The sequence below is a fragment of the Panthera pardus genome, unplaced genomic scaffold (genome assembly GCF_024362965.1).
Source record: "Panthera pardus isolate Hobbes unplaced genomic scaffold, ASM2436296v1 HiC_scaffold_3, whole genome shotgun sequence".
Lineage (NCBI taxonomy): Eukaryota > Metazoa > Chordata > Mammalia > Carnivora > Felidae > Panthera > Panthera pardus.
Genome location: NW_026526876.1, coordinates 56,532,906 through 56,545,337, shown reverse-complemented (window position 1 = coordinate 56,545,337; position 12,432 = coordinate 56,532,906). Strand labels below are relative to the sequence as shown.

Below are 12,432 nucleotides of genomic sequence, written 5' to 3'. Positions count from 1 at the left end.
TTGCTTGTGGTGACATGATTGATAAATTGTGTTCAGGATTCAAATGCTCAAACCTGAATCTCTGTAATTCTAGGACCAGAGCTCTATCTAAGCTACTACTGTATTTCCCACCTTGTAGAAAGTGTACAAGCTTCGGAGTGTGATTTGGTTTGTGCTACTTATTAGATATCTGTTCTTGGTTAAGTTTCTTGGAGTCTTCATTTTCTTATGTGTTCAAAAACCGGGATTGATGATCATACCTCCCTAAAAAATCGTTGTGAAGATGAAAGACAATGAGTAAAATGCCTAATACAATGCGTGAATGATACTAGGTAATCTGTAAGTGGTAGCTTTGTCAGGGACGCCTGGGTGGCTCAGTTGGTTGAGCATCCGACCCTTGATTTTGGCTCAGGTCATGATCCCAGTACCTTCTGATATTTCAGATTTCAGGAAAATTCCAGTAGTACAGAGAATTCCCATATACGCTTCACCTGGATTCCCCACACGTTAACAGTTTGCCGCATTTGCTTTTTCACTTTTTGTTTTTTGAACTACCTGAAAATAAATTGCAGACATGATGCCTCTCTACCACTAAATATTTCATTGTTCACATTTTAAGTATGCATTTGTATTGATACAGGCTCATGGATTCTTATTTTATTTAGTAGATTATAATGTTTCTATCATTATTTAATAAATTATAATCTCTTACAGTAATGTGTAGTTATCATATCTGGGGATTTTGTTTAAATTGCATGCATTGGGTTGTCCATCTGGGCAAAGGTTTTGCAAAATTGCCTAATTGTCAACTGAAATATTTTCCTTGTGATTCCTTCCCTTTCAACAGCACATAAAGTAAGATAGCATTTGCTAAGGACTTTTTACTTAAACTTTCTCTACAATCCTTTTCCTTTTTTCTTCCTTTTTTCCCCTCCTCTTTCTGCCTGATCTTCTTTGGGCCAGGCTGCCTTAATTAAGCTTTTCAATTCAAAGCTGGCCTATTTAAGGGCTGGTAATATGAGTATAAAAAATTTGGAGTACTTCCTAGTATAGGAACATTTGAGAACCATTGAATCACTGCTACTATTATTTTGCTAGGTAAAAGCAAAATAATATAATTATAAGGTCTTTTATTTCACTATTTCCCTTTATTTCAAAATCTGGTAGATATCGCAAGTAAAATTTTATTGATTCTAAAGCTAGTTATGATTACTTATAGATAATATAAAATTTAAGTGTCAGATAATTGTTTTTGCATATTCTATATGTAACAATTTACTTTTTACTCTTGGAGATAAAAATAGATTTTAAGAATATGTACACAACTGAATATAGACTCTGGCATCACTTAATTGAAAAGAACTGATATTTTTAATATTAACTTATTCTTAAGCTTTAAATGTATAACTGATATTGTCTGTTGTTGAAAAAATAAGTGTCTGAGTTTAGTTCACACAACAGGTAAGACAGTTCCAGTAAGCACATCAATGATTTATCATTTTAAAAGCATTATATATTATTTGGAGCTTATGTTTTGCCTCTGAGTATTTGACCCTTGAAATAACAACAGTCTAGATTTCACTCAGCTTGACTCCAGATGATGCAGTGAGATGGGAAAGTATGTCTAGATATACTTTGTGTGGTACTGGCAATCATGCATATTCACCAAGATAATAACATAATGTATGATGATAATATCCATTCTCCAAGGAATACAAAGTGCTTTGTGGAAATTATTTTTTAATCTTCCTTATCTACTTCTGAGTCAGAGTGCATGGGAGATAGTGATAGTCCCAGTGTAAAAAAACAGGCATATATGATTCAAAGATTGCTTTCAGATGCTCAGCCTAGCTTTAAATGAAATTGTGTTACTTTATATAAGACCATAATACCTGTTTTAAAGTACTTTATAAATTTATATTAAAACAATCACATTTTAGGGGCACCTGGGTGGCTCAGTTGGTTGAGCATCCGACCCTTGATTTTGACTCAGGTCCTGATCCCAGGGTCATGGGATCAAGCCCCATGCTGGGTTCTGTGCTGAGTGTGGAGCCTGCTTAAGATTCTGCCTCTCTCTCCCTCTGCCCCTCTCCCTCGCTGGCATGCATGCTCTCCCTCTCTCTCTCTAAAACAAAATAGAGAAAAAATAAAACAGGGGCACCTGGGTGGCTCAGTTGGTTAAGTGTCTGACTCTTGATTTTGGCTCAGGTTCATGGTTCATGAAATTGAGCCCTGTATCCAGCTCTATACTAACAGCACGGAGCCTCCTTGGGATTCTCTCTCCCCCTCTCTCTTTGCCCCTCCCTCCTCCTCTGAAAATAAATAAACATTAAAATAAATAAATAATTTTTAAAGCCTCATTTTAAATACCTTATATTTTATCATAGACATACATTTAAGGGAAAAATTATAAATAAGAACTAATGATGCAGGGGCACATGGATGGCTCAGTTAGTTAAGCATCTGCCTTGGGCTAAAGTCATTATCTCATGGTCCATGGGCTCAAGCACCACATCAGGCTCTGCACTGACAGCACATACCTGCTTAGGATTCTCTCTCTCTCCCTCTCTTTGCCCCTCCCTGACTAGTGCTTTCTTTTCCTCTCAAAACAAATAAGTAAACTTAGAAAAAGAAGCTAATGATGCAAAAGGACGTTGTTATTTTGGACTCTTCTTGTGTTCTTTTCGTTCTTTGGATCTAAAATTCAGTGTAAAGTTAACATTGTCTGTTTCCTTCTATTTTAATCTTGACTGGTTGTTCTCTAGACCTGCCATCCTGCACTGGTCCTGGGATGCTCTATTCCCATTACCTTAAAATGACCTCCATTTTTTCTTTAATATTTACTTATTTATGAGAGAGAGCAGGAAAGAGAGAGAATCCCAAGCAGGCTCCACAGTGTCAGTGCAGAGCCCGACTTGGTGGCTTAAACCCACCAACCATGAGATCATGACCTGAGCCAAAATCAAGAGTCAGATGCTTAACGGACTGAGCCACCCAGGCACCTCAGTGACCTCCTTTATTGGATCACTTATTTCTTGGATTTGGTGTCTTCCATAAACTCTTAGTTTATTCCCTCATTATGCTGGACCACGTTCTTCAGTGGTTTCCTGAGAAAGAACAGGAGGTACAACTTTTGGACTTTTCACATCTATTCTTGATTCATTGTTTAGCTAAGTTAGGAATAATTTTGAAATTTTGGATGACATTGTTTGCAGTATTGTTTTTAAGTTCAGTGCCAGTTAAGATTTCTGTTCCTTTGTATGTGATGAGCCTTTTTCCTCTGGAAGCTTTTAGGATTATCCCTTTTTCCCTATGCTTTTGGTGTTTTTTAACCTTATCATGCATCTTTTCCAGTTCGTTGTACTGGCCATTGGATGAGTTCCTACAGTCTGGAAACTCCTCTTCAGTTCTGAGACATTTTCTTAAACTGTCATTTTCCCACCTCCTTTTTCACTGTTTTTGTTTTCTGTTTTTTTGGTTTTAATTTTAAAAGGTAACATGTTGGGCTTTCTGTTCCTTTTTTTACCCTTTCTCCATTTTCCACTTATCTTTTTTTCTACTTTCTGAGGGGTTTACTCAGTTTGTCCTTTTGAGATTTCTGTTACACTTTTATTTCCATTCTTTTTTTAAATTTATACCGGCTCTTTTCTCAGTGGTGGGTACACTCTTACACACACGTACACACACACACACACACACACACACACACACACACACACACACACACATATACATTTATGTCTTTCATGGGTGTGATACCTTCTTTCTCTCTCTGAAGACATTAAATATCAGTTTTAGAGTTTCTTGAACTTCTGTTATTGCCTCTGTTTCCTCAGACTCACTTTTCTGTTTGCTAGTTTTTATTTGGATCTCTGTTAGAGGCTCTTCTCAAACTTGTAGTGATTCTTGATTCTTTGTTCATATTTAAGGGTGAGGCTCCAGAAAATCCAGTGATTGGAAGCTAGTTCTCTGTACATGGGTGGTGGGACTTGCCAAGTAGTAGGCCTCACAATGGATGATCAGAAAGGGACCTGGTTGTTTTGTGGGGAACTTCAAAATGTCAGGATCTTTAAGGTCTCTTTTTCTAGGTTAGATCTTCTACTGAACTGGGGGCAGTCACCTGACTGTGTTGTTCAGGGAAGATAATTTAGGGGTCTGGCAATTCCTTGCACAAATTTCCATTTTTAGCCCTATTTCACAGTTTTGCCTTCAGAGATACCTGATCCCTTTAAATCTTGATCTTTTCTAGGATCTGGGAAAAACTTTTATAAATCATGCTTAACTCCTAGCGGTACTGAGGCAAATAACTACAGTAGATTTGGCGCTGATAATGTTATTCACGTTTCTTCATCACTCAGGTGGAATTCCTGTAATTTTCTTTGTGAGATATGTATAGTTTAGAAAAGTACAGTGTTCTTATTTTAACAATTTAAATCATTCTAAAATGTAAAAAAAAGTTCATCTGGTAGTGTCCCTCCATTCCTATCCCCTAAGTAACTTGTATTCACTGACAGTTGTGTATCTTTCTAAATACGTTCTCATTGTCATACAAACATATACAATGATGTTTTATTGCTTAAAATAAAAAAGGATTCATACTTTACACATTCTGTGGCTTGCGTTAATTATTCAGTGTATCATAAACATTCCTCCAGTTTAATAGAAATAATGCCAACTTATTCTTTTTAATAACCAAATATTATTTCATAGTTTCGTTTTATCATAATCTGTTAAACCATTCCAATGTTGTTTCCATTGGGGGGTGTTTTTGTTTGCTTGTCTCTTATTATTCCAAACAGCGCTGTAATATATATCCTTTGATCTGTCTCCCCACACACTTTTGTTTCTTCTTTGCCTTCTCAAATCTTGAAATTTCAGTTTTGATATGTCATTTGCTTAGAGTACTCCTAGCATTTTCCTCCAATAGGATACCTGGTCTTGGCTGTTCAAGAGTGCATTCAGTCAGCTCCCAGATAGGTCAGGCTATTAGACCCCTAAGCAGTGGCATACTAGGTGGTAGTGGGTGCCCCAGCAGTTTTTTCTTCTTCAGGGCTGGGCATCACACCATCTGATGGACTGTCAGCTCCTGGCTCATAGGTTTCTGTGGTTGTGTGCACCACCCTTTACCAGCTACAGTTCAGTGCATCACTGTAGCTCCTGTACACGCACGTCCATATCTTCCATTGTTGGGTTCCTTAGGGTGAATTGAAACCTAGGGCTTTGCCCCAGGCTTGAAGAAAAATCTCGTCTTCCCTGCCATCAGTTCCTTGGTTCTTCCCTTGCTTGAGAGAGTATAGCCTACCTGGCTTTCTTCCTTGGATATTTCAAAAGAATGAGAGATCTCAGATGGACCCCTCCCCATCATATCTGCCTTTGTTCATGTGTTCCTCCATGGAGGAAGTTGGACCAGCGATATGGTCAGGAATTTGTGCTCTGATCATCATCTTCCCAGAATCTCTTCATCTCTGTTGCTTTTTTTTTTTTTTTTTCAACGTTTGATATATTTTCAGAATTATTCAAGGACATTCTGTTTCCTATTGTTTTTTATGTTATCAGTATCTATAGCTTTCTCCTGTGTGTTATATATAAAAATGGGTACTGACCTGTCCTCTAGGATTCTAATGCCCAGGGAGATAAGACTGTTGAAGTTAATCCTGGCATGAAAGCAAAAAGATATTAAGTGAGATTCTTTTAAACAGGACATCAGAATAGTCACATGGAAGAGACTATAGTATAGTCTGTAAGAGAAGGGACGTTCCCCCATCTCTTTGAGTCATTTAATGAATGCATAACCTTTGTCACCTGGCTTGGAAACCCAGCATAATGTTGCATGTGTCTCCTAAAATCTGCCTAGATGGTTCTCAAGTAGAATTCTGGAACATAATCTTTTCATAAATTAAGAGCTGGTTATATATGGGTATTTTGTAATGTGTTAACGCTTTTGGTTCTTTTTCTATGATTATAATTTCCTACTTCTCTCTCAACAGTTTTCCTGATTAAAGATATTTTTAGTAGCTGGCCCCTTTCAAAACCATTTTAAGAAGCTTTTGTAATAGGGATTTCTCTGTTATTTCATTTGTTACTTTGGGAAAAATCACAGGAAATGGCCTACTGTCCAGAAAGACGTCAGAAGATAGCAGTAGGGATGGAGTGGACATTCAGGAAAAGACAGTGGGAAGGTGACTTGGGAAATGATTTTTTTTTCCTGCCTGTGCTTTTCAAGATGATGTTGCCCATCTTAGTTTTCTCGTCACTTTTAAGAATATGATGGATCTGCGCAGGATAATCTTAAATGCCGACGTAATTATCTTCTCTTTTCCCCCTTCAGCATTGCTATGGCAACAAAAGAAAATATGACTTCACAGAGAGGAATGTTGAAGTCAATTCAGAGCAAAATGAATACTTTGGCCAGTATCCTTTCTGAAAGTTTGAAATCTCTAGGTTTTTGAGGTGGGGGTGGGGGTGGGGGTCTATGTGTGTGCTTTTTTGGTTTTGGTTTTGGTTTTGGTTTTGGTCAGGTTGCCATCATCAGTAGTGGTTGAGAGCATCAATAGTTACATATGAATATGCCTTGCATTCCTACTTTATAGAAGTTGATACTGTTTAGTACTATTTGTAAAAGATTCTACACCAGAAGTCTGACATTAGTAGATTTAGAAAATTATAAATATGAATTTTCAAATTATTTTACATTTTAAAAACTCCTGGGGTGCCTAGGTTGCTCAGTTGGTTAAGCACCTGATTCTTGATTTATTTCATCTCAAGTCATGATGTCACTGTTGTGAGATCAAACCTGGGGTCGGACTCCACACTGACAGCATGGAGCCTTACTTGGGATTTTCTCTCTCCCTCGCTCTCTGCCCCTCCCCCACTCACGCTTCTTTCTCCCTCCCTCCCTCTCTCCCAAAATAAATAAATGTTTTTTTATTTTTTTTAGTTTTTTATAAATGTTTTATTATAGAGAGACAGAGCATGAGCAGAGAAGGGGCAGAGAGAGAGGGAGACACAGAATCTAAAGCAGGCTCCAGGCTCTGAACTGTCAGCACAGAGTCTGACGCGGGGCTCAAATCCACGAACCATGAGATCATGACCTGAGCCAAAGTTGGATGCTCAACCAACTGAGCCACCCAGGCACCCCAGTAAAACTCCACAGTATATATTATTCTTACCTCAACATCATAAATTATATGCTTTTTTATTCTTTCTCCAGTTTGAAGAATAAGTCAGTGTCAGATGCTTAGAAAGAGAAGGAAGGAGACAGCCATACATGTAGATGAGTTGTAACTGCTGTTAGAGTATTTTCATTGTGATTCGTTATGCACAAGCTGAACATTAGAATAGATTCTCTGCTTGTTAATTGTGACCTCTACATTTTTAATTCTTGAGTTTCCTGATTTGAATTAGGATTACTAATGCTAACATGAAACCCAATGGGGAAACTGGGAAGCCTGCTACTCTGAAACATTTTGTTTACTCTCTGAGAAGTCAAGACTTTTAGAGAAAAAGTTTCCTTCCCCAATTAGTAAGGGGAAGGGCCTAAAAAGTTGAGTACCTTCTGGTCCTAGATAATTTTTTTTTAAGTTTATTTATTTTGGGAGAAAGAGAGAACATGAACAGGGAAGGAGCAGAGAGAGAGAGGGAGAGAGAGAATCCCAAACAGGCTGCACACTGTCAGCACAGAGCCTGACACAGGGCTCGAATTCATGAACAGTGAGATCATGACCTGAGCCAAAACCAAGAGTCAGCCACTGAACTGACTGAGCCACCCAGGCACCCTGGTCCTAGATAATTTAAGGTCACTTTTAGTTTGATACTTACTTCCCTAAGGAATATCCTGAAGTGTATTTTGTATTTTCCAACTTTTTGTGAATTTTGTTCCTGTTTTGTCACCCTAAGTGCAAAACAACATATCCATAATTGTTTATATTTTATATAGGGCTGTACAGTTTACAGAGTACTGTTATATACATTGTATCATCTTGCCATTACCACAAATTATAATAATTCTGGAAAAATGTGTGTTCAAAAACAAATAAAATGTGTGTGTTAGTTGAGACTCCATAGAGAGAAAGTAACAGAAACCTCATTTAGACTGACTTAAGGGGGGAAAGGAGGGAATTAATTTGTTCATATTTATCTAAAATTCAGAGGTAGAATTTAACCTAAGGCATGGCTCAATTCAGGAGCTCAGATTTTATTGTCAAGAATCTGCTTTTCCTCTCTCTTTTCCCCCTACCTACTCCATCTCTTATTTTTGCTTTCCTGTGATTGGCCTCATTCTCAAAGAGGTTTTCTCCACATAGTGATAGAGATGGCTAGAAGAATCACCTTCTGCCAGTTAAAAATCCCCATGGAAAGGGGGTCTTTTCTACCAGCTGTAATAAAAGTCCCAAGAGGACTGTAGTTGCCCCAGCTTGAGTCACTAGAAGGGAATATTCTTTCTGGCCAATCCGAGTTTATAAATATACCTGATGGCAGAGGACAAGGTCAGCCTACACTATTACATGGACTGAACTAGATTATTATAGAAGGAGAGAGAGGGGGGCTTCTCTAAAGGTAATATGCCCATTATAGACAGAATTCCCTAATGCCAAAAGTATTCTAAGGGGATTATTGATTCTTTACGAAGCAAGAAAAGATTAAGCATTTGTTCTATATGAGATTTGTACCTTGTAAAAATTTTTGCCTATTATTTCATGCTGCTGCTGCTTCAGTATTTTTAAAAATTATTTCTGCAAATTTTTCTCATTAATTCAAAAAACACATTAATGCCTACAATATGTAAAGCTCTGTTCTGGATAGGGAAATTCAAGATTAGAAGATAACATGGTCCTAATCATATAATATGTAGAATATATAAGTGTACAAATAAATATAGTCCCTGCTGGGTGGTTTAATTACAGGAAAATGCAATAAGGATTCACAGAGTGGAGGTATTATTCTAGCTCTCTAGTATTGTAGGTGGTTTTTGTCCGTGATTTTCCTGACTTTGATAAAATACCTATATTAACAAAGAGGAGGCACCCGAAGGTATATTGTCAGAAATGCAAAACAGGGGCACCTGGGTGGCTCAGTTGGTCTGACTCTTGGTTTCGGCTCAGGTCATGATCTCATGGTTCATAAGTTCGAGCTGCATGTCAGGCTCCACACTGCTGGTGCAGAGCCTGCTTGAGATTCTCTCTTTGCCTCTCCCCCCCACCCCTTTCTCTCGCTCTCTCTCAAAGTAAATAAACTTTAAAAAATGCAAAACAAGTTAGGATGCACAGGCATGTGCTTTGGTCTACAACATACAAATAAGAGTATGAAGATATTTTGAAATACTAAGTAAAATATAGCTGTGACTGCTTTTTTAAACCTCTAAAATTGGAAATTTCCTATCTTTTTTTATGTTTCCTAAGTAGGACAGCTAGAACGGTGCAGCCCCCTTACCTACCATATCCTATCTACTGCTGCAAAGTAAACTAAAAAATTTAAATAATTCACCAGTGACTGATTTATTCAGACCCTAGAGTTGGTTGCCACCACCTATTGCCTGATTCCAAGGGGGTTATCACCCTTTGAGGAGAGGATCAAGAACTTCAGAACTCTTCTGGCCAAACTTCTCACTTTCCTGAGAGAAGGGGTTTAGAGAGAGAAAAAGAGAGAGAAAGGAAAAGAGAACAGAATAGGGTGTTGTTAGCAGTGGTATTGGCTGTACTTACACCTCCCTGCCCTGCAGAGTCCCTCTGTTCCTAAGCTCACTACCTCCCACCCTGACCCCAAGCCTGGTTGTAATTCCTCGGTTGGTTTGGGACCTTGAGCAGTAGGATGTTCCCAGTTTGGGTATGTGTTTTTTTAAAGACTCCCTCAGTGTAATTTTCTTCCTCTGTATTTCTTCTCATTATTTATTGTTTCTGGACTCCACTGATCTCTATTTTTGTGACCCCTGTGACTTTTCACTAAAGAGGCTTCTTCAAATATGACCTTAATAAAGATTTCCCAAAGATCGTTTTCCTGCTGTGAACAGCCTGATCCAACGAATCAATCTTAGGAAACGGCGAGACTCCCTCATCCTGGGCGGTGTTATTGGTGTCTGTACCATCCTATTGCTGCTGTATGCTTTCCACTGATGGAACATCTCCAGGGACTCTTGACAACCACCACTTTCACACCCTGATCCGGAATAAGGAAAAATAGGAAGGAGAAGTTGATTGTCCTGATGATTAGCCTGACCAACAGGATTAATTCAAGACTGATGGTGATGGACTCTGATACGGTCAGGTTGAGCTGAAGCCACAGTTTTCCTGTGCTATCTTTTCTAACACACATTTCCTTCTGTTTTTAGTTTAAAAAAAAAAAAAAAAGTTTTCAGTTGCTTTTGTCTTCCCAGAAGGTAAGTAAACCAATCAGAAACAGAGTTTCTATGCTTCAGTAATAGTGTTGAAGGCTGATAACAAGCCAGGTCTTATAGCTGGACTCCAGAAAACCAGGTTTCTCTATATCCAAAGACTGTTTTCCTTTCAGCCACCAGATTGGGTTGTGAATAAAAATAGTTCTTGTCCTTTTATTTTACAGTCGTGAAGAGAAATCACAAGTCATTTCTTGATAAGCTGTGCTATAAATTTCTACTCTGTGCCCCTGTTTTGGTATTCTAGAAAAATTACATTTTTCACAGGTTCTTTGAGATGCTAACAGGTCAACTTCAACACAGTTGAGGTTGTCTGAAACAGAAGACAAACACTGCAAGAAAAGCTTTTTTCTTCCTCTTTTTTTAAATTGTATGCACACTGGGATTAACTATATTGCTGGAGAAGCATTGAGAATAACAGGCTTTTTTGTCCGTCCTTGTTTTCATGTTTTGTTTATTTCTTTCATTGGATTAATACTTGCTACTATGAGAAAATGCAATCTCAGTTCTACCATGGTAAAAGTAACTAACAGCCAGTGTCTGTCAGTGCCCCCAACTATTCCTCATCATGTCAGGATTAACCCTGAGTGAGGGGACTGCTCAATTTTCAGTGAGATCTGTTCAGCAAGCCACATGTAAAAAGACATTGATTGAGGGGTCACCATCCAGATTATTCCATTTGTAAATGCTCCATGATTTATGAGCAAAAGTTCAAGAAATACTGCCTAATGTACCAGGAAGTCTGTGTTTTATGAAAACCTACTCATTCCAAATCTGTTAAGCTTTCCAAACATCCAGAGAATGGTTTTACTGTTGAAGGTGCATGTGACAGAATCTATCTGTATCTGCACCTGTCTTCTACTACCATCCCTGGACGGTAACAGAATTTTAAACCACCCACCAGAATTCTTTTCAGGTTTAACCATTTCTCCATTTCTGTAAACTTACAACTTATTCACCTGAACTACCACAAATAGTTTGAAGACATCAACATCTACACTCCTCACCAAGAAAGAAGGTTGCTCTTCACCATTGGAATGGACTCTGGTATTTATAGTATTGACCTCAGACTGTGCCACAGGGAATAAAAGGATATGAGCATGTGGTTCTTAACGATATCACAGTGCATCGGTGATGACATTCAGGTGAACTTGATACAAGAGCTGATGGCTATACTAACCCCTGGTCTGGTACAGAAACTGAGAGCTTTTTCATTCTGTTGTCAAAGTTTTATTATGTTCTGGGTATGAAAGCCATTGGATACATTTTTTTAAACTATGGGGTTTATTTTTCTAAATATGGGTTGATTGATCAGAAAACTTGATTGGGGATGCCCTGAAAAGAAAGTCTAAGTTTTCCCAATGTAAATCTTAAAGGATCAGAGAAGTTCATTTACTAAATTCTCTGTTGGGAGAACAAGACTGTTCTCCCCTGACACTTTATTATCTTTGATTTTTCAAAGGGCCTTGATTGGTGGTTGTGCCTCAGCTAGAATTTATGGGACTTTCATTGCTATATGGTTGGCATTTATAAAATCTGAAGTATCATAAATAAAGTTATTTATTTAATTATACTACCAGTCTTTTTTACTGGTCTGATTATTTGGTATATTCATTAAAGCTGATTGTGTGAGAGTAAAACTAGGGGCTGAGCTGCTTGCTGCACTGAGCAAATACTTTTGATGGCTGATGAGCCTTTCCTTTAGGGTAATGCTTAAATGAAGTAATAGAATTATGTTGGTTATTTTCTTTATGAAAATAAACTAGTTCTTCCAAGGAAGTTGATAAGGCTTGGTATAAGATGTTGGTGTCTGGTAGGTCTGACTAACCTCCCAGTGCTATATAGCCCATAGTGAGGTGACCCAGGGCCAAATGTAGCTAGCCAGGACAGGGCTTGTCCTTTCCTCTTATGGTTCTTTCATTTGCAGAAAGAAACCCTGGAGTAAGGAAATAGAAGTGTGTCATTTACAAAAAGAGGATTTGGATCCTGTGGTAGCTGATTTGAACTCTTTCAGTTTGGTGCCATTTAACTTTTTTTTGTTTTTGTTTTTTTTTAACCAGATTGGT

General features: G+C 38.0%; 1 protein-coding gene across 3 annotated transcripts in view; it reads left to right on the top strand.

Annotated features, from left to right (window-relative positions):
- GOSR1 (golgi SNAP receptor complex member 1) overlaps positions 1-11,939 on the top strand; it is a 46,634-nt gene extending 34,695 nt beyond the window's left edge. For 2 of the 3 annotated variants that reach the window (XM_019429673.2, XM_019429672.2), the window contains exons 8-9: positions 6,308-6,390; positions 9,964-11,939. In XM_019429673.2, coding sequence (XP_019285218.1) covers positions 6,308-6,390; positions 9,964-10,088 — 208 coding nt within the window. In that variant the 3' untranslated portion in view covers positions 10,089-11,939. Of the gene's footprint in view, positions 1-422; positions 1,097-6,307; positions 6,391-9,963 lie in introns of those variants that run through there. The other variant, XM_053893242.1, reaches the window with a different exon arrangement.
- The last annotated feature ends 493 nt before the right edge of the window (positions 11,940-12,432 follow it).